The sequence below is a fragment of the Bombus huntii genome, chromosome 13 (assembly GCF_024542735.1).
Source record: "Bombus huntii isolate Logan2020A chromosome 13, iyBomHunt1.1, whole genome shotgun sequence".
NCBI lineage: Eukaryota > Metazoa > Arthropoda > Insecta > Hymenoptera > Apidae > Bombus > Bombus huntii.
In genome coordinates this window covers 10,945,063-10,972,851 of record NC_066250.1, presented here as the reverse complement: position 1 = coordinate 10,972,851, position 27,789 = coordinate 10,945,063, and the positions used below count along the sequence as shown (strand labels likewise).

Sequence of the window (27,789 nt, the reverse complement as noted above, 5' to 3'; positions counted from 1 at the left end):
GTGATTTATGCTAATTCAGTGCGTGTTACGTTGTGATTGGTGAATTCACAATAAAAGTTGATTAAAACAAAGTTAATTGTTGTGTTACGACTCAACTATATTTTATTTCCACCAACCAACCCTAAAAAATTACGTGACATTTTGGCGATCCTGCCAGGATCCATCAACTTCAAGAAAACGAAATTACGCATTTCGGCATACGTGCATCATTGAAGATTGAGGGATCAGCGGACCTCTGCAGATCAGCTCACTTTGCGTGAAAACGACTTCTACGGAAAGCGGACTACGGTCATCACCAAAACTGAAACTGGTCACGAAAAGAAGAATATTCAGGCAAAGAACTGGATTCTTTTAAATATTATCGTACTCGTCGCAATAGCTTCGCGAGTACAGACTCCAACAACAGTACAATAACCACTATGTGCAAAAAATCAGAAGACACATCTTCTGTTAGCCCTATGGCTACTGGTGTGGATCCAAATATTCGGGCCATACTAGACGCTATGCAGAAGCAGAACGAAATCAAGTTAAGAAAACTGTTAAAGGAGACTATTAAAGAAGCGACTAGTGGGAGTTGTCAGGATAGTTTAGTTTCTAATAGTTTGAACAAAAGCTTGGAGACGAAAAACGTTACTGTAGAAAATGAAGAGATGGTTTTGAAAGAATTTCCAAAAGAATTGCAGTCTAATGTAGGAAATTCTTGTGAAAAGAAAGTATCAATCGACACCGATTCACAGGATTACATTTTCACTAAAACAGACTTAATGTTTGATGCTAATATCTCGACAGAAAACCAGAAAGAGTCTGTGAAACGAAGGAAAGAAGATATTGCAGTATTGTATAATGATTTGTCACCATCTTCGTCACAAGATACTCAAAATTTACAAGAACGGTTCGACAAAAAAAGTAAAAGTTTAGGAGAAGCAGAAAAAGATCATAACAAGAAGGATAATATTTCAATGAGAAATATTTTGGACGATGATACAAATAAAGAAAACCAAATTGAAACGAAGGAATTAGAAGCAGTTAGTAAATCAACTGCTGAAAATGATACAAAATCAATAGACAACGTTGAAGAAAATATATCATTAGAATCCATACAAAAAACAAAAGATAATGCTTACAATAATGAACATTTGCTTATAGAGGAAGACCAAATGATGACAGCGAAAATTGCGTGTGACGCTACAGAATCAAAAAATTCAGCAGATCTTATGTCGAGAAATTTAGATGCTAATACACAAAAGAAGTCTTTAGAGAATAAAGATGACAATAATCCATCTCCATCTATGTTAGATAGTAAACGGAGCAGTCGTTATAATGTTGCTGCAAAGCCTGCTACTTCGCCAAAATTTGAAGAAATTTTTTATAATCAAACCAGACAATCAAACACAAATAAAATTTTGCGAAGCGCTTTAAAGACGAAATTAATCGAAGACAAGTCTGAAATAATTAATAAACAAAAGGCATCGGAAAATGTAGAAAATAAATTTGCCAAAGAAGAAAAAAGAGGTGTTAAACAAAAATCAATTTCAGATAGTGAAAACGAAACAACTGATACTCGTCAACGAAGGGAAGTTCTTTTAACGAACACAGCTAGTGATAGCGATAGGTATAAATCTGTAGAAAATGATAATGCAGTAACGGGTGTAATAGCAACTGATGAAGCGAAACATAGAGGCAGACCTAGGAGATCGGATAAAGTCGAAGTTAAAAAAGATGAAGATACAAGGAAGATCCTACAAAATGAGAAGGGTGGATTAGGAGAACAAAGAAAACTCGAAGAAGATACAAAAGAAGAAACTACAGAGACAGAAGTCAATTCAAAAGGTATATTAAATAATAAGTGCGATTTACTTGATACCGAAAGAGCTATTGAAATTAATGATACGGTTCAAGATATTAAATTTACTGAAGGTAGAAGCCGCACTCAAAATGATATGGAAGATGTAGTAGAAGATTCACAAGAATTATCTAATAAAAGTAAGTTATCAGAAATAAGGATTGCACTTAACAAAATTGAATATACAAAAACTATTTTACGGAATAAAAAGAATTCATTAGAAAGAGAAAGAGGAGTAAGGGAAAAGAAGAAAATGTACAGACAGAAATTATTTCAAAAAATATATCAGATGATAAATGTGATTTGCTTTAGGAAAAAAAAAATATTATCCACAAACTACATTAGGAATTTATCTATTTTAGTGAGGAGAAAGAGAAAGGATAGAGGAGTTGATCAATAGACTGTGGATTTTGAAGCGTTTATGAAAAACTTACAATTTTAATAAAATATTCAATGTAAAGTCTTTGTTATAATATTCAGATAGATAGATGAAAAAAAAACTGAATTTGCATAATTACTCATGGCTTATTGATCAATCATGCGACTCGTTCAGAGGTAACTCGAGTTGTAAAGGCGACAATTTATTAAAAATGGTATATCTGACGTACGATGCATTTGCTCATGTTAAACTATTTAAATAAGTATAAAAATCACGCGAAAAAAAATCTACTGAAAATAATGTTGAACTAGTTAATAATAAATCATATAGTGAAACACAAACCTTAAATCAAGATTTTAAGTTCAAAAAAAAAAAAAAAGAAAAAAAAAGAAGAAAGAAGTTGATAAAGTGACAGCAACATGTAGCAGCAGGCGAGAGAAAATAAGCCAAATTTCTAAAAGAAGAAACGACGCTCAAGAACTCGAAATTTTTCGAGTGGATATGCTAAACAACGAATTTAATGAACAGTTGAAAGAACGTGAAACAGCAATAGAAGACTTACATCAAATGTTAAAGCATCAATCGGAAATTCATAAAGTTACCTTAAATGAAGCAAGTTTGAAAATAGGAGAACTCTCTGATAAAATTAAATGTTTTAAAGGAAAAGATAGCTAGATACCGAAACGTAATGAATTACTCGAAGAAGAACAGAATAAATGGAGAAGTTTAGAAAAAATGATTACAGAAAAACTTGAAGAAGAAAAATCCCGTTAGGAAACAGCTGAAGACGAAGTGAGAAAGCTTTCCAAATATAACGAGCAACTTCTAAAAGATTATCAAGAAATCCATAAAAAAAAAAAAAGAAAAAGAGAGAAAGGAAATACGCTGAGGTTGTTCATCATAATCATAGGTAAAGAATTAAACATGTACCTCAACTGAAAGATAAAATCAATCGACAGGATTTATATGCGAAGAACATAAGAACACAATATATAGAACAGCACAAGATGATCGAAAAATTGAGAGCAAAAGGAAAACGTGTGCATAATAAAGGTAAAGAGAACACATAATGTATCTCCACCAGGGGCGCATGATCCAAAATTAAATAATAAAATAAAAGGTTTTGTTACTGAAAAGTTAGAGAGATTTCATGATAACAAAAGCATTACCTGTGCAGAGTGCAGTGTATCAATGTGCACTAAAAATGCAAGCAACGTGACGATTACTTTTAGAACACCACAAGCATCACGAAAACACAATCAAGACCAAACAAGATCAAGTTCAAAAGTGAAGTTACGTGAGCTTATTACTGCTAACGACCAAAAATTGAATTACGATCCCGAGCATCAACTCGCTGATCTTCAAGTAGAATGTTCCGACAAAGACAGGACGACACAAGAGTTCGAGAAGCACATAGAGGACATGAAGGAGGAAGTGCAAAAATTAGAATTGCAACTCGACGAGTCACAAAAAAAAACACATACGCACGTAAAAAGAGTTCAATCTTTTGGAATACAAATTGAAGAACTAACAATAAAATTAGAAGAAATAACATAAGTCACAAATATGAAGTTGACTTGCTGGAACAAAAAAAAAAAAGGCCAAACTTAATTCATGTGTTAGTAATTCAATGGAGGAACGTGAAGCTGGAGCTAAAGATGCAAAAGAGATAAAATGTAGTTCTTGAACCACAAGGACAAATAATCTGCCCTTCAATGTGAACTAGATGAACTAAAGGGTGAATATGAAAAAGTGGGTGATTTTGGATATAAATATGAAGAAGAAACTAATAAATTGAAACTGGATTTTGAAAAATAAGAAAAATGATCCTTGTCAATGAAAATAAATTTGAAATATTGCGTAGGGTAGAAATTGAAGGTAAAGTAAAAGATATGAACGAACAAAATAATTTTCTTAGAAAAGAACTGGAAAACGTCCAAAAACTTTCCAAAGATGTTAATAATCGCTTACTCGAGGCGAACCAAGAATTAAAAGATTCACATAGAAAACACACTCTTATTTGAAAATTGAAAAAAAAAAGAAAAAAAAACATCAGGAAGAATTAGGTGATATAATAAAACTTCATGATGAAGAAAAATATAAACTGATACAGCATTGGTGTTCTGTAGAATGTCAAACTGCCATAAAGGGTTACATTGATGGAAAAGTGCAGTAAATATTTAAATAACAATCCATGACTTCTTAAGTAATTGTAACAATCTTGATGTTTTACTATGGAACAACTAGATGAAGTGCACAGTGACATTAATAAAGTAGAATCATCGATAAAAGTAGATGTATCTTCTTCATTAATATCAGAATCAACGACTGATATTATAAAGAATGTGCATGATATTCCAGAAAATCAAAAAAAAAAAAAAAATAAGTCACAGGAATGTACAGATAATACAATTCAAGATGGTTTAGTAGTAAATAAATGTGATGTAACAGATTTAAATAAAAACAAAAAAAATTTGTAAAGTAAGGAAAGTAGTGAGACAGAGAGCATAAAGAACGCTGCGATTAATGAAGTAGAACAAGAAATAATAAATAAGGACCCACAAATTGATGATCAATATAAAAAAAAAAAAAAAGATGAGAAATTTCAAGAAGAGCAAGCAGAGAATACAACTGAGATTGGAGATCATTCAAGATATGCAGGTGACACATCTTTAGATAAAGAAAGTACGAACGATGTTGAAATATTTAATACAAATGAGGGTGAACAAAACATTGAGAAACACAACGTTTGTACAGTGTTAAATATAGATACAGTTAGTGTTACTAATGCTCAGTGTCAAGCATTAATTAAAACACTTGGTGAAACTTTTGATGATAAAGCCCAAACATTGCATGTCACGGATACAGACACAGATTTGTCTAAACTAGTTGATAGTAGTTCAGAAGTAATGGTACTGACTGTAGAAACTACTATATATTAATGATATGAATGAAAGTACAGAAGAAAATATTGTTTTAACTGTACATGAAAAGGATGCTGTTGTAAATTCCAATGAAGAAAAAAAATGTTTCTGCAGAACAAAAAGGAATGAAGAACGCTGAAATTGTAAATGAAGAATTTAATTCGATAGGTTAAGCACGAGAAAGTGATGGAACAATTATAGAAGTAATTTCAACAGAAATTGTGGCTCAAGAAGTTTCTGAAAATTGTAGCCAGAAGGACAATTATGGCGTATTAAATCATACAAAGACAAGAAACGATTCTATAACTCCTATTACCTCAGGAGCAATTAGTGATCTAGAAACTGCAGATGACATTGATATTAAAGAAAAGAATAACAAGAAACAACAAATGGAAATGGCAAGATTGATCTTTTGATAGTTCACATAAAATTAATGTAGAAAAGAAAATTATTCATAATAAAATTGTCGTACTTACACATGTTGCTAATACAGAAGGAAGGAATAAATCTATAAGTGAAGCAGATAAAGTGCGCATAACTAACAAAAGAAGTGTCATTCAGGATATCTTTGATGATTGGGGCATTGAAAATGCAGAAGATGACAGTCAGTCGGTATCTAAAGCTCCAGATACTGTGGAAATTGAATTGAAAAGTTTACTAAATGACACAAGAACACGAACTATAGAGGAAAGCACAGTTGTACTGGTTGAAGAAGAAATTACATGCATGGAAAAAGAACCAGTTGTAGATGCTGAAAAGGCTTTAGAAGTTGCTAAACAAAACAAAGAAATGCAAGTATCAAAGGAACAACTGGATAACAATCAAACTATAAAGAAACAACAAGATAGTATAAAACCATTACTCAAAGACCACTAACTCATTCTATATCACAGGCTGTTAGAAAGTCTACAAAAGATTTAACACGTGATACTGCGGCATTTCGTCAAATTTAGCAAATTATCCCTATTAATCGTAGTCGAAATTTAACCAGCCAACAACCTTCACAGGTTGAAATAGCAAAAGCATATACCACGACGAAGAAGAACAAGTACAAGTCGAACCAGTCAGAGTCCAATTCCATCGCTCCATACTGAGGAAACACTAAGATTTTGGAGGACCAAAATCAATCTAAAGAGGGGGGTATGTGACATCAATCACATCTCAACCTACATCAGTGATAATACATCGACACCCGACCTTCGGACACCTTTGGACACATCACCACCTTATTATCATAGCATACACCAAGGCTGTGACGCACCTCCGTTCACATCAGAGATAGGATATGGACCCCCGACCTTCGGACACTTTTCTACATCATAACCTACACCTAGCCCCTCAACATCCTAAAACCAAAACGTATATAAACCGAGACTTCACCCAGCTCGGGCAGTTCTTGTTCCTCTTCTAGTTGCTGTACTTATACAACCCCTATTCTCCGGTTCGGTGTTATTTTGTGTTTATAATAAAGTTTTATAAAGGAAAATAAGTAGTTGGGTTACGACTCAGCCTTCTTACTACCACCCAAGTACCAACTTTACGTGACAGGAGCCGCCTCGGAACTTAGACTGATAATATAGGACTTGGGTTAAGTAGTAGAAAGGTAGTCGCGATACACTGTGTGGTTTTTAATAGCTCTTACACACGGTGTGTACGCGAACCTTTCCCACCAAACTAGATTAAGAGTGGGGCCGTTCCACTGGGATACGTCGCAAGAGAGGGTAGGAGATCCGACCGGCCTTGGATACAGTGTCCGGCCGTGGGAGGGAGGAATCCGTCTTCAATGTCTCTGCCATGTACATAGTTTTGTTTCCCCCTCCTTCCATTGTGTCTAAGGCATGAGCTTGCTAGGTAAGTCTTACTGATGAGTCCTCTAGCAGGCTCTGGACGAAACACATTTTTTTTCTTCTTTTTCTCCGTCTTCCTTCATATATCCGTGATAATTGTAGGCTGCTGGCTGTAGATGTCGCTTGCCGGGGTGTAGTACTGCTGTATTTTCTTCTTATTTAGATGTCGTGGAAGAAAAACCGGACTTTGGAAAAGTACGAGGCGCCGGGATTTGAACCCGGGATCCGAACGTTTGTACTCTATGGCGCTAACCACTGCGCTGCCGTCGTCCGACACTAGTTGGTTTCGAGTGGTGAGATTTGCGTTCTCGTGTGCCGCCACGAGAGGAAATCTCAGTGTGGGTGTGCTTTCTGAACGAAGAACGCGGATTCGTTGTTCACACTTTTCGTTAGGAAAGTGAGGGTGCCCACTGATTATAGCCAACGTTAATGAATGAAAATAGGAGGAGGAAGCCTCCTACCAACGTGGCTCGTGGGTGACATTGTTTATTAGAAAAATAACTACCCGCTTTCTCCGTTATTTGTAAGAGTGCGCAATAAACCTAAGCATTGTTCTAAGGACCATCCATAAACCGAAAACACTTACAGGGTTAGAGATTCCTTCAAGCTATTAAGATTACGTCAAAGGATTCAGTTTATAGGATATAGTATGTAGTAGATCAGTATATAGTATAAAGTTTCAGACGGCGCACGGACCATCGTACGCGCCGTAACATAGAGAGTTATAAGAATATACATAAAATATAATTAAACATCGCAAAAGTAACTTAATTAGAAATGACTAGAATGTATGATGTATAATATAATGAATTCAAATTGTCTAAAAAATATTACAAATTTATAGAGATTTTACTATAAAATGTTTTTAACAGAAGCTGATACAGTTATATAGCATTTTCAAGCATTTACGAAGATTAATGTATGAATTTGAAATTAGCAATATTGAAGCGCGGTACTCGGAAAGACGAATGCACATGGATAATTGTATGCACTAATCAACGATACGGTTATAATTGCATGCTTGATAGAAAAATATCATCGTAAAATTGATATGATTTCATGGAAACGCGTCTAACTTGGTATCTCGAAAGTATCTTAAGCAAACTAATTAGCGTGCCTGTTATGTCTTTTAAAATGTAAATTAACATGTAACAAAGAAACCTTCATCAATTTGATTCGCTTCAAACTGCGCAAATAAGTAGTATAAATAATATTTGTGATAGATTTGGCATCAATTCCATGTTTCCTTTAATATTTGCCTTTAGAAAGTCCAATTCGTTTCACGATTATACAAATTACTAAAAAAATGTCTATATTAGTAATTTATTTATTTTGCATTAATCGTGACATGTTAGTTGCATTATGTTATATGTAAACTACCACAGAGGAAAAATGATAATCTTTCAGTTATTAGTTTTCTGATTTTAATGTCATTTTATGAGTACTTTAACACGAGGTACTTGTAAATGAAAACAACCAATTAGGTCTAAAAACATAAGCCTGTTACCAAGACTCTTATTAAATTGAACAAGCTTTTCAAAAATCGAACGTGTATATTAACGCGAACTTATTATTTGACTGATTTGACTGATTTGACTGACATCCGAAATTGGTGAGATCATATGAAATTTTGCTTTTCGCGGTTCGGTGTATAAGAACGCGTCACCGATTGTTCAACTTTCGATATAAAAAGCGGATCAAGTCTACCGGATTATCCTACAGACACGCATTAATTCGTAAGAGTTAGTCATCATCTGGATAATAATTATCTGAAGAAACTTTCAACGTGAAAATATAAAATTTTCATTGATTACATATTGCGTTCGCCATAATTGAAAAAATGGTAAACCTTCGATCTCATCTTTCTAATACACATTTTCTTTACCTCGTGATAAATAAATTCTTGGAAATTTAGGAAAATTTTCAGTGATCATTTTAAGGAATTTGACAAATTTCCAACGAGACTATGTGACACCGTTAGGTAAAAGTGATTCAAATGTAGTAGCGATATTAAACGAGAAATCTATAAAGGTGTCATTAGAAATTCTAAGAATGTCTCTGCATCTTTATCTTAGGTATTACGCCAATAGTTTTCATTACCGTGATGTAATATTTATCATGCTTATTTTGTACGTAAAACGAATCGTTGGAATATTCCCGAAGCTAACGAAGCATTTCCCAAAAGTTAAACCGAAGAAATTAACGCGAATAGTTAAGTGAAATTTTTCCATTAACTTGCTGACCAACCGGCAAATAAAAAATCATAAAAATTGTTTCAATGTGTTGAGGTCACGCATAACTTCTTTTTTCATTGACGATTACCAAACAGGTAAAATTTCGAAATTGTACGAAGGCCACGTGACCAGATCGTATTGGAATTTGAAGTGCATGGAAAAAGACAACTCGAAGTACAAACCTTGAGCTGTACTACTCGAAGTACAAACGTGAACTAATGGATGCAGAAAAGCAATTAACGCCAAACATCCGAACAGCATCTTGGAGCCCGTCATTGTTCTGAAATAAAAGAAGTGACGAATTAAAAAGACGCAGGACTAATAATAATAAAGGAAACTTAGTTCGTATTATAAATTGAATTTACATCAGAAAAGAAGCACGATCAAGCGAAACAGATCGTAGAAATGACAAATATCATCGATATACGTTTCAGTGTAATTTCACTTTTGAAAATTATTTAGTTTAATACGATCGTATTCATCGCTCCGAAACTTTCATTGTGCTGCAATTTGTGCTGCGTCTTTTTAATTTCTCTATCTTTCTGTGTTTTCGGAAAAATTACTTGAAAGATTAAGAATTGCTTGCCTTATTTTATTTTCGATTAGTTAGGATTTGATTATTCCAGGTAAGGTTTATTATTTATAACAGGTTTTATCACTTGTTTATTATTTAGGAGTTTGTTATTTTAGGATTAGTACCTTTTAGGATTTCTTATCCTTCGAGTTTCTGTTTCAGATATCTAGGTCTATTTCAAGATGTTTTATTACATTAGGATTATTTATTCGATTAAGATAATTTAAGAGTTTCACAATGTACAAAGAAATAATCGCGTGAAATTTAGATTTATGCTTTAAACGTATTAAACACGCGGTAATTTCAATGTCTATAGCCTCGAACGTGTTCTGATTAGTTGTGTCATTGTCTGTGACATTGAAATCACAAAAATCCATTGCAAGTGTGCTGTCATGCAATGTGGATGTAATTGGGTTTTTTGGGGTTAGGTTAGGGTTAGGTTGTATCATCTGATTTGTACAGTACTGTTTTAACGCAAGGACAGGAAAGTTATTATATATTTCCCGTCCATTATTTGAATCGTTGTGAAGTGTAACGAATTATATTCGATTCGAGGAGATGTTAATGAATTAGCCATTTCATATGTAATTACATGGAAATAAAAATCATTGCAAAAATAATTGATCTAATGACAACGGAATTTCCAATATTTTTTTGTTTCGTCACGTCTTTTTCGTAATATATCTTTTATAGGTACGTGATTTATTAATCGTTCGAATGGAAATAATTATTCGTATAATATTCAAACTATTCTAACCATAAAATAAATTAAAACGATACCTGTCAATGATATGCAATCTGCGTATGACGTCAACCTCGATCTATGCTTATACAAGAAATTTTATCAATCAATGACTAGATATACAATAATCAAATATTATAAAATTTCCTGAAAACCTTTAGGTGTTAATATCTTTAATATTTGCAAGTTATTGTTTAGCGCTAATTAGTTAGAATGTAACAAGTGGTGTACCAGAATTGAGATAATTAAGCCACACGAACAATCTTATTTAGATCTTTTTAATTTTTTAATTCTCTTTTGCTCTAATACTTCGTAAAATTAATCTTCATTAGCTACTACACTTCATAGAATAACAAGAGATAATTTTTCTTATATAACGTTTCATTCATAAAATCTATCATTAAAGTATATCTTCATAAAAATATCATTCCATACTAACGGTATATTTGATGTCATACGAGATAACAGTTACCAGTGATGACATATGTAACTTTATAAAGATATCTCGTTTTATTATATATTAAAAGAATGTACTCATTGCTGCTATATTTCAGATGAAAAAAAAGAGGCAATGATTTTACAGTAAAATCGTTCGTTTACAACTGATTCATTTACATTTCATGATAATACTGTGCATTCTGAATATGCTATGATTTGGTTTAAAATAATAAATAGTCCATTCTTGCATACTATTGCTCCAGCTTTACTTGTATTTTCCATATTGGTATAAATAGAAAGACAATTAATGTCGTTCGAGTCTATTTTCGGATTATTTATATTACGTTTAATCCATATAGTTATTATATGAGACATAGTATCGTAAAATTTGGAAGAATAAAACGTTCGTACAGGAAGTACATTTTATAAGAACTCCAACAAATCTGCGTGTGCACCTAAAATACAAACTGATAGTGATTGTTCATAAGTTTATAAACATTATCTAATGTCAATCGAAGGTATCAATTCTTTTTCTCCATAAGAGTACTTTTTCATTTATATGTGTTCAAAAATACATGTGTTCAACTGTGAAGCATATGTCACCTACAACGAAAAAGAGTTTTCCTATACTTAATATTTCCTTTATATACCTATGAAAGTCTATTCTTCGCGTAGTATGAAATTATGAATAAATCTGGAATATTGTTCAATCTGAAAAGAAAAATAACTTATTGACATCATTCATTGATACGAGATTCAGAATGTTTGTTTTGTCTTGCAGAAAAAGAAGGCAGACCTCCCTTTCTTTTAATGTGAAATAGAAAGCGAAAATTTGAAAACAGATTTTTTGGAAATTTACTTGCAAATATCGTTTTCAATATCGTGATTTTCTTCCCAATGGTACTGTACTTTCAAATTTTCCAGTATCCCTCTAAAAACAAAAAGTCGAACCTCGTTATTGTTAACGTAGGCATTACAAGGAAGAGAAGTATTAGAAAGCAGCTCCTTTTTATTATGGATTTTTTTATAATCATGTAAATAAGAAATTCCGGAAATTTTTTCCTCAAGAATTTAATTCTTGTGTTTTGATTGATAATTATTACACTGCATACTAACTTTTCGCATACTGTTCGCGTCTAACAATTTCCTAATAATAACTACTTCAAAATTACATATGTTCTTGCACGAATTCAAAAGTACGTATGATACAATTACAATTGATTCTAAAATAATAATTATTTAAAGATATTAAGATACTAATTAAACGTTTCACTGTATTTCAAAATCTGGAACAACAAATTTTTATTTATAAAAAATGAAACTGTCTTTATATATTCTTTGTCATGATGCTATTTCTTATTACCATGTCGACATTTTTTAAAATTCATTTTGTTATCTCTACGCAATATGAAAATTCATATACTGCTTAATATTTTTTACATATTATCCATCCACCGCATGATATCTCCTGAAAAATCAAAATATTAATGTTATATTATTACAGTGCTTCTTAAATTTCAATTTTTGACAAATTTGAAATCCAATATATTTTGCACAATTATTATTTATCAAAAAATTCCAAGTTAGTAACTTTCTTTTCAAATGGCAAATAACATATACTTTGACTTACCTGTAAGTTTTTGTTCCTAATCATCATTTCCTCTTATAGAACATCATTATTGTTCTTATAATTACTACCAGTGTCATAGATATTGTAGTGGCTACAACTGAATTAATAGAAAATGATAAATAACTGTGTATAACACTAACACATAATTGTGTATAACAATGACAGATAACTTTTACTTACATATCAGTCGATAAGGGATTACTGTGATATCCTGTTGATGTTTCTTAAGGCACTTGATTAGGTGCGATACAGTATCATTCCTTATGGTATACTGTAGATAAGTATTTTAGAAAATAACAAGAATAAATCTAAATTATTCAGAGGTTCCAGTTTCGGCTTAGACATAAATACAGGACCATTTGCAAAGAAGAAAGGGTGCGTTTCTACAGCCTCGTTATAGTAACCATGAATACCAATCTCTGAATTACTGGTTACTAAACATAAATATCCTATAAAATTTAATATATTTCTTTAATTTTTAATACATACATGAGTTAGTAGTTCTAAATTATGAATCATCCTACCTGTGATATTACGCTTTTCCTTATAATATCATCACTCAAGTGAACAACATTAAGATCATGTAAACCATGTCATCCTATCTTACTGTGAAGATACTTAGTTATGTTATCTAACATTATAAAAATATCATCAAATTCAAGTCCTTTTATTCACATCACATGGCCACGACGATCTGGTTCTTCGTTATATAATGTTCTAAAATTTGTCGTATATATAGGATGTACAAACTGTGATATCAAGGTATCAGTTCTTCCTTCCCAAGGGACAGTTTCATTAAAATTCTGATAGAATTAAAAATTAATTATTAATATTCTAACAATCATATATGTTAAATACATTATAGTCAACGATATATACCTGAGCGAATGTAGGGGTGATTCCTTGATAATTATAAATGTCATCAGCCCACATCATTGTGCCACTTCTTTGTACTCCAGCCTCTAGATTAACAGCCTAAACAAACATACAAAATTTTATAGAAGCTGTACAAAATATAGTATATATGCGCAATATTGAAGCGTTCAAGGGGATATAAAGGTAATGTACATCACATACACGTGTACTCTCATGCAACAAAATACAATTAGATTTAATAGTATAAGCTCTTTTATTCATCATAATAGATTGGAAATTTAAGTGTCTTACGAGGGTGAGTAAAAAGTTACCCGCTCTGTCGGTGTAGAATTTATTTTAAGCAATTGTCAAAAAAGACATACATCATTTTTTGACATAATCACTCGATTTCTGTATACACTTTGTCCATTTGCCGAAGGACCTTCGTATTTTCTCATTAAAAAATGTTTTGGGCTGAGCTGCGAACCACGAATGCATCGTCGTCTTCACCTTTTCATCAGCTTTTTCGGCATCCATCTCGCACAAACTTTTTAAAATCCAAATCTGTCGTGCACTATTGCATAAGCAGAGCCGTGGCTGATTTGCAAATGATTTGCCACATTATCCAGTGTCACTCGTCTATTCCATAGAGCATAAGTTCATGAGCACGTTCAATGTTGTCATCGTGGATGTGGACGGGCGTCCAGCTGTTTTTTCATAACACTTGTGCGATCTTCTTTGAACTTTTGTGCCCATTCAAACACACTTCGTGACAAAACACTTTCTCCATAATGTGCATTAAATCTTTGATAAATATAGGCATCAAACATAACCTCCGACCACAAGAAACGAATCACAGCATCTTGCACTGTTTTCCTGCAAATCACCATTGCAAAGCGCCATTACTCGCGCAACGGTCACAAACGAATTGACGTAACACAATGAAACCTACGCAGCAGCACTGAACAGATATTGACGTCATACGAAGAGTGCAGATGGATCAATACGGTCGACAGAAGTTTTAACTATCTGGAGTGCGGATAAATTTTTAATGAGAGTCGTGTAGGAATCTGTAATTTGTAAGTATACCTTTGGCTGAATGGAAATTTCTCTTACATATAGTCAAAAATGCAGAAACAGTGTATTGAATTGGAAAGTGATAAAAAATAAGTTAAGTTTCGAGGTTGCATGTGATTGCATGAGTACACAGGACGTTTTTAGCGAATAAAAAATAATTTTGAAAGACACGAGACTTATCTTGTATTTTATGCACTCTCTGTGTCCGAATTTCTAGAAGCTCTCTATCTTATGAAGTGTTTTAGATTAGCCGGAAAATTTTGTATGTACATACAAGAAGTATACGATCTAAGTGGAATATTCCATTATTCTCTTGATACAACAGAAACGAAATTTACAGAACTTCTCAGAAAGTTGGTTTATTATTACCAAATTAATAGAATTAATATACGTTTATCATCTTTACATACCTAAGTCGTGGAGGTTTATCGTGCGTAAAAAATTAGTGTCGTTTCAAAGTTACATTTCGTACATTTTAAGCCTATAATTTGTAACGTACAAAACAATGTAAATTTGAGCTGTTTCTTATCTCCACAATAAGAAAATCTAACTTTACGTTTTTTACACAAAGATATTTATGGAACAGTAATATCATATTATTGCATCGCTTGGAGAATGAAGTCAAGGTACGATGTGACCCTAGTGTAAACGCTGGGATACCCAGCTGTGCCGCACTTATAAGCATAAGACACAATACCTATTAAATACGAGGTTAATTCATGTTGTATCAGCAGTGGTCCGCAGCGGTCAGCCTGAAAGGATCGTTAAATTTTTAATCAAAGATACTGAAATATATCGATCGAATTGTATTGAAATTATACTTATATACAGTAATAATCTTCTATTGATTTGTGTATTGAAATACTCCAATTTATAATGTACATGTTATATGTATTTTGAGCAAAACTAAGATTAGAAGGAAATTAGATTAAATACCATAACGAGGTGTGAGAAGTGGGCAAAACTATTAAATTGTGTTTATCTATTATTTTTAATGTTTAAGACGTCGATTTGATGTTAATTCGAATTGACGTGTCTTCAGATACCGTATAGTTTGTAGTAACTCTGTAACTTAATTACCGTACAAGAATCCTCTCCACCCTGAGCATGTTCGGCGCATATTATACCATCAGTGATATCAGGTGCATTAGGAAATTTGGAATAAGCTATTTTGCATTCGGCGTTCTTAATCACTGGCATTTGTACTTCCATTAATGCATTACGTCGTGGTCATCCTACGAAGAAAATAAGAAAGATATTTAAGAATGGAACTGTTTAATTTTATTATAAAATTGATATCACTTACTATATCTTAATGCTCCCCATCCAGCAACAAGGGGGTTATAGCCGACGAAGTTGCTCTTTCGTAGGGGCTCTTTCGTACAAATGGGATATACGTACCCTGAAAAATAAAAAAATAAATGAAAATGCAGGAAACGAATGACCAAAAGTATAAGAAAGAATTGTACACGCTTTATGACACAATATATGTGTACAGTAAGAAATTTCAGGATATGATACTTCGGTAATACTCAATAGCATATATATATATATATTTGAGGACTTACTCAAAAATGGCACCTCCTCCACCAATCTAAGAATGGCAATATTATGATTGTGTATGTTTTCTATTCCATCCATATGTGCACAATGTGCTGCGGTCAAAACATGCCTAGCCGATATCATGGAACCTCCGCACTTCCATAGTGGTTTGTCTGGGTTTCGGGGATTACGAAAACCTAATGCAGCGATCCATGGCCAAGCGCCTAAAATGCAATAGTCATAGTTGTGAATATACATAATTTTTTCTCACATAATGAGTAACAACGATTATTACCTATTCGATATTCGATCATACAGCAGACGATAAGTACATACGTACAAATACTCTGAAATAGAGATTTGATAAAGACAGAAATTAAATTTTTATTCCAGTGGAATACAAATTATTAAATAATTCTATATAATTTCTATTTGAACTATACTGAACTATAAAGTTCAAACGTGTAATTTCTGCCCTAACAGTTTTTGATCTCTATCCATATTATTACTCCTATATCAATTTTTTATTTCAAGCAAAAAGATACTCTTCCTAACATGAAGTAAAAGAAAGAAATAATTCAAGTTAATAAGTAAAGTTACTACCGATAAAATCATAGCATTATTATTTAGTAGTAATTGAAACGTACATTGATGTGCTGTTTAATGCCTTTAAAGTTCATTCTTTGCAGTAAATGGCTTATTATTAATCGGAAAGAAAGACATAAAACGTACCAAGTTCAGCTGGTTTACCATCGACCACCCTGGTATGAGAGACGTTGCTAAAACCACAGTATGGTGGTCGCAAAGCCTTATACTTATACACAGTTTTTATTAAAATTTCTCTCTTCTCTTTGTTTGGATCGTTCGGACAGCAAACGATCGTAACATTGCCCTGGTATCTGCACACTGATCGTCTATAAAAATCGGTGGCTGTACGGTACTGTATCTGCCATATTTCTTGCAGAGGTTTACATTTTCTGTAGTCAAGGCACCTGCCTTCTTGATTGTCCGGTGTGGTACATTCTGGATCAAACAATTTTAAAACATTTATACAGTTCAAAGATGCGTAAGAAAGCGACACCGATTACTCAACTTTCGAAGTAAAAAGCCGATCAAGTCCACCGGATTGCCCTACAGACACGTATTAATCCGTAAGAGTTAGTCATCATGTTGATAATAATTATCTAAAGAAACTTTTCACGTGAAAATATAAAATTTTAATTGATTAGATATTGTGTTAGCCATACTTAAGAAAGAAAATGAAAATGAATGAAATGAAAGAAAAGGACTACCTTCAACCTCATTTTTTAAATAAACACTTTGTCAGTTTTGCGGTAAATAAATTCTTAGGAATTCAGGACAGTTTTTAGTGAATCATTTTGTTTCGACCGTTCGCGGAGAGACGCGATCGCGAGATAGCACGTCAACGAGAGTTGTAAGTTCCCGTTACGATTAAATAATTGACGCCACGAACTGATCGATCCCCTTATTTCGATTATGATAATAAGGGTAGTTCAATGAAATTCCACAGAATTAACACAAATAAATTAATGTTTATTTCAACAACTTATTAACTAGAAAGATATAAATGGAACAAAAAAAATGTAACTGCGTTTTGGTTGATAAGTAATGCGCGACATACCACATGTGTTGACGGTTCGACTTCTCGAAAAGTTCTGAACGCCTTTCGATTTTTTTCGTTTTTTCTGGAAGGCGACCCCCACTACGTTCGGATCACGCCACATTCTTTTACTGCGAGGTAAAATACGGGCCACGAGTCGACGTTTCTGGAAGTCGCCCTGCTTAATGAACCATGCGCTTGCCACTACAATGTTTGTTTGCCGGGCAGACACGACGATCTGTCTGCGACATTATAGTACCGCGATCGATAGTTAAGAATATGACCTATGGTAAGCCGCATGGCGTAACATTCTCTCCCCGTTGAGAGGGTACCGATCAAACTAGGGAGGTGTGGTTGAAGTTCCCATCTTATTTCGTCTCGGTGGCTAGTTGTTCGGGTTTCTCGAGATCGGGTTGAATTGGCAGTGGGACAAGCCTTTTGACGCCCCGATCCAAAATGCTCTTTGCCGTCTGAACTGTAGCTGTCCGGATGACACCATCGGCGCCTGGATGAACCTTGATAACTCGGCCCAGAGGCCAATGCATGGAGGGAACGTTGTCCTCTCTGAGGATGACGATTGTGCCCTTTTGGATGCTGTGTCCACCCTTGCTCCATTTATTGCGTTTGGTTAGCTCGTTCAAATACTCCTTATGCCAGCGGTTCCAAAAATGTTGTTTAAGCTGTTGGATATGCTGCCATTTGGAGAGTCGGTTCGATGGAATGTCTCTGAAATCTCGATCACGTAAGCACATTAATGAATCGCCAATGAGGAAATGTCCGGGAGTGAGGGCTAGGAGATCATTTGGATCGGTGGAGATAGGAGTTAGCGGGCGGGAATTGAGGACTGCTTCTATTTCTATGATAAGAGTATACGGTGTTAAGCTCATATGTTTCTGTTTCTCCACTCGCGCTGCGCCATACTATCCTTTGATATTTCCGATCCTCTGGTCGTACGAGGAATTGCCGATACATTTTCTCGATGTCGCCAGTGAGTACGTACTGATGAGCGCGGAATCTAATTAATATACAAAATAAATCTTCCTGTAACTTGGGTCCTGTGTAAAGTGTATCGTTTAGGGAGGTTCCGGTAGTGCTTGGTGCCGATCCGTCGAAAACTACTCGGAGTTTGGTGGTTTGACTCGATGCTTTGGTCACGCCATGATGGGGTAAATAGTATCCGTTGTCGTCGGAGTGGTTGACATTGACCTTCGTCATGTGTCCCAATGCCAGGTATTCCTGTATTACCGTTCGATATTCTGATTCGAAGCGTTTGTCGTGCTGGGATCGGCGATTGAGTGAGGCGAGTCGTTTAATTGCCAGCGTTTTAGAGGATCCGAGTGACTGAAGCTGATCGTTGAAAGGTAGAGCGACGATGTATCGTCCTTCGCTGGTGCGTCGGGTGTGGGCTTGGAAGTGTTCTTCGCATCGTCGATCTGCCCTCTGAGATATGTTTAATTGAGGGTCCTTCATCGATTTCCCAAAACCGCGAGGGGTCTGCTTATAAAGTCGTCGTGGATGTGTGAAATATGTTTGTCGCGGTTTGGGAAGTTGGACTCCCCAACTATAATTATTTTACTACAGAATCCTCAAAAACATGATGTATGTATATATATCCTGAAATATTATCAGTCTATTGTCAAGTTATAGAACATTATGGAAATTGCCAATTAAAGTCATAAAAAACAAAAAATAAGGAAGTTCGTTAAAATATGTGATTTTCCAATCAAGATATAGAATTTATTCGAGTAATATAGATTACGGTAGAGATGGTGACGGTAACAATGAGTGGACTGATTCTTCGTGCGAAAACAAATTGGAAGCGCAGAGCGATGTATTGTTTCAGCGAATATCGATTTTAAAGCACGGTTTTAAAGTACGTGTGCGTTTGACTAGGTGTGTTAATTAATATTGCTGTCTGATTTTCGATATGTAAATACAATATCTACATATCTTTAAACTTATGATAATTGAACTAACAATTTTTTTAAATTTAAATTAAACTTATGATAATTGAACAAACAATTTTTTTAAATTTATATTAATATTTATCCTTTTAAATGCAACAATTTTTTTTAATAATAACTTCACGCGTAAGTCAGCTGCGCACATATTTGATCGTTCTTTAAAGCTTGAATCTCTGCGAAGAGAAAAAATCTTTCAACCAACAAGAACTGGTTCTACGTTTTCTATCCATTTCCTTCCAGATAAATCTCTCTATCTAAAATCCTTATTTCCGTATTTCCTTGAAAAGGTTAAAGTCGTTTTGTATAAAATCCAACGTAGAGAAGAAGGAAGATCCGCAAAAGATTCTTTCAGCTTTCCCTATGTTTGAGCTCGAATCAAAGCAATCCTATTCCCAATAGGGTGACTATGCGTTTAACTTCTCATAGAATCTCTCTGATTCCGTGTGATACCTTCGGTGTTTTTGAAGTATGTAATTGATGTCGTAACGTCAACGCTTTGCAGTGCGAATTCAATTTTGAGTTGCAATTTCCCTGTTTGCGTGGCAAAAGCATAAAATCGATAGCGCACGTTTCGATAAACACGTTTTCTTTGCTGATGGCGCACTGTAAATATAAATATTTGAATAAATATCGCGAATTTCATGTTGCTAAAAGATTTATACTATTTATTCGTAAATAACTGTTGGATATGTTTAAGTTGAAACCACTGCATTAGGTCTTTTTTCTTGTTTAAAATTATTTGTATTGGTAAATTGAATGAAAGTTCTAACATGTAATTTGTTCTTCTTTTATAAATAGTTTAATTTACAGAGGATAAAGCGTGGGTAACTCACGACTGTCGCGATCATGACACTATACATACCTATGTATAGCACGTATACTAAGCTAACTAAAATAGCAAGTCAGAGAAATGGAAACATAGGAAAATCTAAAGGAAGATAAAACGTTCGAGCCTTGCCAAGAATATAAGATGCTAAGTAATCTTCCTAAGTAATCTCCTCCAGCTTTTTCTAGTTTGATCAATAATTATTAGTACATGTTAAGAAAACAAATAGAATTTTTGTTCTCAAGCGAGGTATAATTTAAATTTTGTGTGTACACAAAAATGTTAAATATCTGTAATAAACATGGTATAATCAATTTTTTTACATAAAATTATATTGTATAGGCTATTGTTATTTAAATATTTTAAATTGGACGAAGAAAAAAAATGATGCAAATAAAACGTAGGACATTTTAATTAAAGAGACTAATATAAAGATTTATCTACTTAACTGTGATTAAATCATCTCCACTTAACGCTCTACCTCTTCTATTAATTATGCTTCGTTAAACTATGATTACAGAGGATGGGTTTTTTGATAAAATGACATTCTGACAAATATATATAGATCGATATATATATAGATATAGATAGACAAATATATAGATTCTTACAACAGTAGTTATGAATGAACAGTAGTTATTGTATCAATTCCGTCCTTCAGAAGCTTCATTTGTGAAAAGACAATTCGCCAGAATATGGATTCACTGTAGTTATAGCTATAGGATTTCAATCTAGTTGACAGACTAGAGAATATCTGTCTCTTGTTCTACCTTATCGCGATTCTCTCCTCATCTTATACGCTTTGTCGAGCAAAGTAATATTGGCATATATCTCGGCTCTGGTTACAATCATTAGTTTCCGCCTAAACGGTTAGAATCACATAGCTCGCGTTCTACTCTCGTTTATTCAACATTCAGGCCATATGGTCGCATGCGACGAGTTTTATGTTAATTCCGACCGATTACAATACCTTTCTTTCGTTTACAAGGAACGACGAGACTGGCAGTTGCGTGATTTCCAATGCAAAAGCCGCGATATCTGCACGATAACCTAACCTCAACCGATTTTGTTGTACTATTCTTATGTGGACTTCGTTTGTACCACTTTCGTAACAAAAATAGAATACGTAGAACACAGCATTCCGTTATGCGATATTATCGATTCCTAACATCCGAAAAATCAGAGATAATTTTTTCCCTACAGTTGTACATTTGTGTGAAAAATTACGAACGTAAAGTTGTTTGGTGCATGCACAGTCCTCCCCTCCCCTGCATTTGCGTGGACATGCTAGAAAGATTCACTTTTCCACGGTGAAACCGTATGTATTATAATTTCATTTTTACAAAGGTCGAACATCCTACTATGCATAAATTTAATATTAATATAAGCAGGTTTCGTGTTAAGTATTACATCTGACGTATAAGCACACGTGTGTACGAGCCTTGGTTTTAAATGTCTTATAGTAGACACCGAAAAGATTATTCAGTTGGATATCTGACTCAACATCAATATTTTACTAGGAGATAACATGTTAAGAACACGTTGGCGGATGGCATGGGAGATGATGAATGAAGACATACTTCTGTGAGATACATAAAATAGTAGTCAGAACGTATTTTGGCGCTTGGGGACAGCAACAGCTGGTGATACTGTCATACACCTCCATTTATAAACTTTCGAAAATCGATGTGACCTTCAAACTTTAGTGTATTCTGTTTCACAGCACAAAATGTTTCCGAAACGTACGTTTATTGTTACAATAAACTTGACTAGTGGCTCTGAAATACTATCCTTGAAAAAACAATGGGGAAATTGGAGCAAAAAAAGAAGGAAATAAACAAAGACCTTGTTGGTTCGTAAAAATAAAATATGCTACAGGAAAAACTTTTTCCAACGGATTGAGATGCGACAAGCTTTAAAAGCTATGACGCGAATCGAGCGTTTGTCTACAAGAGCGCATTTTCGGTGGATATATATGTCGGAATGACATTGGGGATAGGGTTGTCGGTGTTTGAGGAGTCTTCATTGAAGGTAGCCATCTTTGCGGTGTAACGAAGATACGATTTATTGACACAGGTATGAATAACACAGGTTTGACAATCTACCACGGCGGTGAGACGTCCGCGACACTAGTGACAGTGGTCTCCGGTTCAATAACGAATCCGCGGCCAACGGGATGACAGATGGGCGTTCTCGCTGAATCTAAGTCTGACTCGTAAAAATAATTGCTGAGCGTAAAGACGTTACTCTTTGGTCGACGGGAGCGCGTAAAAGAATGCCCGTCCCGTCCCGATGATGCCACAGAGGAAAACTATAATGGGGTGTGTCTAAGGACACGAGATCATCGGATTCGTCGAGGAAAGCCTTCGTTTAGGAAGTAAGGGAAATTGACGTTGCTGCTAATTGGTCAATCTCCATATCGGTGGTTAGAAAAAGATGCTAGCCGCCCTCGAGGGAAAGTTGCTAGTGGGAGACGCCGCTCGTTGAAAAATATGTCTCCCCTATCTTCCCGTAGTTGGGACAAAGACTGTTTGTCTGTTTGAAGGACTTTAGTTAACTAAACCTTAAGATTTATAACGGGCCCTCGGGCTAGCCGAACATGTACTGCGGAGACGCATCGACATCTGGCAATCATCTTACTCGAAGAATAGGGTCTGCGTGTGGCGAGCCACGGGACAGAAACCGTTGGAATGTTTACTGTCGCGTGTCGCCACGAATATTTCTTTTAAGGAGAACTATAGAATTACTCCATACCTTTGTTAGGCAAAGCGTTCATCCCTTGACCGCGGCTACGTTGGGCGACAGACTGTCACCTCGAGCCAAAGCTCACCGTCACTAATCTCGAACAATTACAATCGGATTGAATAAATACAATAGTTTAGTTACAGTTATAGTAGACTTTAGATTGCAATGTTGCGGGGCTATCCCACGGTTCCGGTGTCCTTTCATCTCCGACATATATTTAACTATATATATTAACTATATATTTTCCCTAGGAACAGTAAGATTTTAACGATACAACTTTATCAAGAGATCTTAATGTCATAAACGGTATCGAAACTTCGTAATTAATATTGTTAAGGAAGAAAATATTGGTAATCTCCTCGAACGACGAGCGCTTGATATTCACAATTAGAACTCGATATCTTAGCTTCTTATAATATCCATTATTATATAATTACAAATTGTAATTATATTTCAAATACAATCTCCTAAGTAATAAGTAAATTAAATTAATACTTTACCTAGAATCTGTGATACATTAATATAACAAATATACATTTCTTAAATTATTCATTAATTTGCAATGTAATTAGAATATTATCTTTATTTTCTGGTGTCTTTATTATTCTTAAAAGATACGCTGCTTGTTTGCAAATTTAACACTACGTATGCTATTAATAAATCATTTTGTATTTAATTTTGCAACCTTCAATCATTGTTAAAATTGATTGATAATACTGTTGGTTAATAGAAATTTGAAAATGCTCTCGGTTCCACTCGATTAAAAGGTAATTGCACAAACTGTCACAGTGTTGACTACAAATCACGTGTGTCGTTCTATTAAATTTATACACAATAGTATTTATTCTCGTTTTAATTTAAAATGAAATATGTTATTGTATGAATAGCAGAATGTTCAAATAATTGAAGCAACTTTTTGTCCTCTAATTAATGATTCTCATTTAAAAAAATTTAAGAATTTTAATCAAGAAGATTTTGAAGTCTCGATCTAAAATGACCAAGGATTGAAACAGAGAATATTTTGATGCCAACAAATACATATTCTTCAGATATGAAACAAATGTGATAATAAAAATCGATGTACATGAATGAATGTTGAAATATTGGAAAATTGTATAATTATATCCATTCTCTGTTGCGTTTAGATGTTTCAATTAATGTTTCATCAGAATTTTTATCGAATATTTTAGAGGTACTGGCTGTAAGGTTTTTTTTTAAATTAAAATTAAAATTAAATGTAAGAACAGATTCAAAGTATAACATTTAAAAATTTGTGGTTATAAAATTTACTTGTATGTCATAATTATGTAAGTGAATTAATCTCATAATTAATTAAATGAATTTATTCTATGTGAGTAAATTATATTTATCTATAATAAGTCTTAACTTATTATTAATAATCAGCTAACACTGCATAATACTAAGTAAACTAACTGAAAATTCTCGACGTGAGAATTAATTATAATTTCAACAAGAAAATAAAAAAGAAAAGAAAAGAAAAGAAAAAAAAAAGATTCTATGTAAGTGATTGTTCTATGTAAGTAATTCTATGTAAGTAATTCTATGTAAGTGATTTGGGGCTCGGCCAGTACCTTGCCCTTCTTTGGGATATTCCGAATTATCTGTCCTCTCCGAGCTGCAAATCTGATATCTCAGATGTTAGGGAAACCCCCTGGCCGGTAAGGCACGATAGACAGATGAGACTAAACGTCTGGTGGAGAGGGCAATCATCAACAGAGGGTCACACCGTGCGGATACAATACTGGGGTCTCAATAAAATCTTACAACCGTGGTGTTCAGAACATCAAACTCTGTTTGCATACACCCGGTGCACATAAAGTGTCAAATTACACTAACACTGGATTTATTGAACCTCTTTCACCTTGACCAGTGGCTCTTTAGTTTATGATTTGCAACAGAATCCCTGCATCAACGCAGGTTCACGAAACATATAACTTCACGCACCAAATATCGATTACAGTCAATCGACACTAACAATCAATAATTTGTCTGCGAGATGCTCCTCTGGAAGTTTTAACTATATATATTCCGGTTTTAACTATATATATTTAACTATATATATTAACTATATATTTTCCCTAGGAACAGTAAGATTTTAACGATACAACTTTATCAAGAGATCTTAATGTCATAAACGGTATCGAAACTTCGTAATTAATATTGTTAAGGAAGAAAATATTGGTAATCTCCTCGAACGACGAGCGCTTGATATTCACAATTAGAACTCGATATCTTAGCTTCTTATAATATCCTAATAAAATGTTATTTATCGATTACAATTGTCCTGTCGTATTTTATTGTGTTTGCTTTATAAATGTGAACTTTATTCAAAAAGAGTTCATCGATATAACGGTATTGAAGAGAACTACTCGAGAAACTATATCTAGCGCTTGGATGGAGGGATTGCTTGCTTCTTACAATCGAATAATTGGAGCGTAACTAGAAACACGAACGGTAGTTTAGCAATGGAGAAGAACTTTAGAACGACAGCAATTTTCTTCTTGTTTCTTTGAGAAAGGCACCGTTCATTTTATGTTTGACGAGAATGGGGTTGTTGGACGAATTTGATTAAAAAGGAAAGATCTTTAACAAATATTCTTCCCATTGATACATTCCTATATTTTTGATTTAATTATTTGAAAATGCAATTTTGCATATACCTATGTGCAATTATATACTATAATCGCAGGCGTTTCTTTAAAATGATGTACTATTGAAACAAGGCAAAATATCGTCGAATTCTTCTAGATTCAATTTCTCAAAAGAATGGCTCTATTGATTAACCAAACATAGTTCCCATAAGCATATACGTACTTCTCAGAAAAGATAGTTATATCTAGATCAATATTACTCCCCACAGTGACCTATATGTCAAAGAAAAAAAAGACACATCAAGTATTAAATCATACTACTATTACGTCCACTATCTCTACAAATCCTCCACTCTTGGAAAAGTCTATCTTATTCAAACGTAACGTAACTCAAATTAAATCTTTTCCATCATCATAAATACGAAACATTTATAAAATTATCATCTTCGATTATTTACTCAACATCTAGCTAACAAAATCTTCTCCATCGCCGTACCCCTTAATCCTGACCGCGTACAATTAACGTATGAATAGTTAATTTATTGAAATTTAAACGACCATTTTACGCTACTTGTACTCGAATGATTTTAGGATCTTGCTGTATCTCTTGCACAGTGTTATACTGACAGGCGAGAAACATAGAAACGTAACTTCCGATCCACTGATTTACCCTAAACAGACGATGATAGGTTATACGGTGGACGCAATACAGAAGCGTTTCCGATGCAATTCGAAGGTGCGTTGTTACAATGGAGTTCATCGATCCATAATGACTATTTTCCCGCCAACTACAGCCTGTAATAACGGAATAGCCAATAAAGTATATCCTGTCGATTTAATCGTTACCCCCACGGTGCACCGCGCGCACGGAGATCGGATCGGTGATTTTCACGTGATGTTTCGCAAATCGTGAGGCGCTCGCGTGATTCGCGCGTTTTAAGTGTTCCCGCTCTTCCCGTCCGATAGAAAGAGAAAGGGAACAGGGGGCGGAAGGAAGAGGGAAGATACGTGATGCGGGTTCAACCTGCCGCGGGAACCTTTAAAGAAGGTCGGTGCAACGGGAGAGATGTAATTTTAATAAATTGGAGAACAAGTCATTGTAAAAGATGGATATTCAGATGTTGAGATGCAGCAGATTTACGACTCGCTGGAATTAAGTTAGTTAAAGTGTTGAAAACCTAACGTCTTTTCAAAGGCGTTTGCCGCGTTTCTTTTCAAATCAAAATACATACATACGATACGTACAATGTATGCGCCTAAAGTTTTAAAGTTAATTTCTATTCAAGGAATGGACTGTTTTATTATAGGTTTAGGAAATTGAAAAGAAGCAATTGCTTGTTTCTAAGAAAGAATCGCGAGAAGTACAGTTAGAAACTGTATTGTGAATCACTTTTCCTGGTTTCCGTAACGAGGAAGTGAAAAAAAAAAAAAAAACGCAGACAAGTCAGCGTTTACCGTAGCTAAATGGAAGATACGCAGGTACGAGTCGTTACAGTTTTGTCGTTGCAACGATTCCCGCTGCGTAATTTGATAATGAACAGTTGAAAAATAGCAGCGTTGTGTCCGTACTCTTTAATATCCCATTATATGGAAGTTAACGACCGGAAAATACACCGCTCGACTACTTGAAGGAAGTAGCTCATGAGCAAGTCTTTTGTATCCTCGCAATGGTATAATTCCTGTAACGTCTCGTTCTCGGAGGATTTATTTCGTTGATTTGTACTTGTTTATTGCTTTTGTGTTTTCATGAATGGAGCATGTCGCATGCGAATCGTAATATGGTTTTAATGGCGTTTCGACTTCAATGATATCAGCGGCTGATTGCGCTTCCCGTAAGAAGCTTCCAATCATTATGTATTTTAGGAACAACAAATAAGGATATTTAGAGAACGAATTAATTATTCAATTGTTCGCGCAAGAAATACCTGTCTCTTTT

The 27,789-nt window shown here is 34.3% G+C and overlaps 1 protein-coding gene and 1 long non-coding RNA gene across 12 annotated transcripts; one reads left to right on the top strand and one right to left on the bottom strand.

Annotated features, from left to right (window-relative positions):
• Positions 1–419: 419 nt before the first annotated feature.
• LOC126872623 (uncharacterized) lies at positions 420–5,164 on the top strand. Its single transcript, XM_050632726.1, has 6 exons — positions 420–713; positions 790–802; positions 1,147–1,299; positions 3,307–3,656; positions 4,279–4,394; positions 4,705–5,164. The coding sequence occupies exons 1-6, from the start codon at positions 420–422 to the stop codon at positions 5,162–5,164; spliced, it is 1,386 nt and encodes a 461-aa protein (XP_050488683.1).
• A 2,618-nt stretch (positions 5,165–7,782) lies between these two features.
• LOC126872683 (uncharacterized) lies at positions 7,783–26,626 on the bottom strand. 11 transcript variants are annotated; one of them, XR_007692102.1, is made up of 12 exons: positions 25,232–26,626; positions 17,728–23,488; positions 16,818–17,216; positions 16,426–16,635; positions 16,112–16,309; positions 15,850–15,945; positions 15,624–15,778; positions 13,491–15,295; positions 13,136–13,414; positions 12,792–13,060; positions 12,612–12,708; positions 7,783–12,449 (listed from the first exon to the last, which is right to left on the bottom strand). It is a non-coding gene; the product is annotated as an uncharacterized LOC126872683 (long non-coding RNA). The 11 variants fall into 11 exon arrangements; XR_007692100.1 differs by having other exon boundaries at positions 13,491–14,342; positions 14,419–15,295; positions 16,112–16,635; positions 25,232–26,622; XR_007692093.1 differs by having other exon boundaries at positions 16,381–16,635; positions 25,232–26,622.
• Between the last annotated feature and the right edge of the window lie 1,163 nt (positions 26,627–27,789).

Bases quoted from the DNA above. Each gene is read 5' to 3' on its own strand.
- LOC126872623 (XM_050632726.1), top strand. From the start codon at position 420: ATGTGCAAAAAATCAGAAGACACATCTTCTGTTAGCCCTATGGCTACT. The intron at 1,300-3,306 runs GTAAACGGAGCA...TATCTCCACCAG, and splicing joins ATCTCCATCTATGTTAGATA to GGGCGCATGATCCAAAATTA. The intron at 4,395-4,704 runs GTAAATATTTAA...AAATTTGTAAAG, and splicing joins TACATTGATGGAAAAGTGCA to TAAGGAAAGTAGTGAGACAG.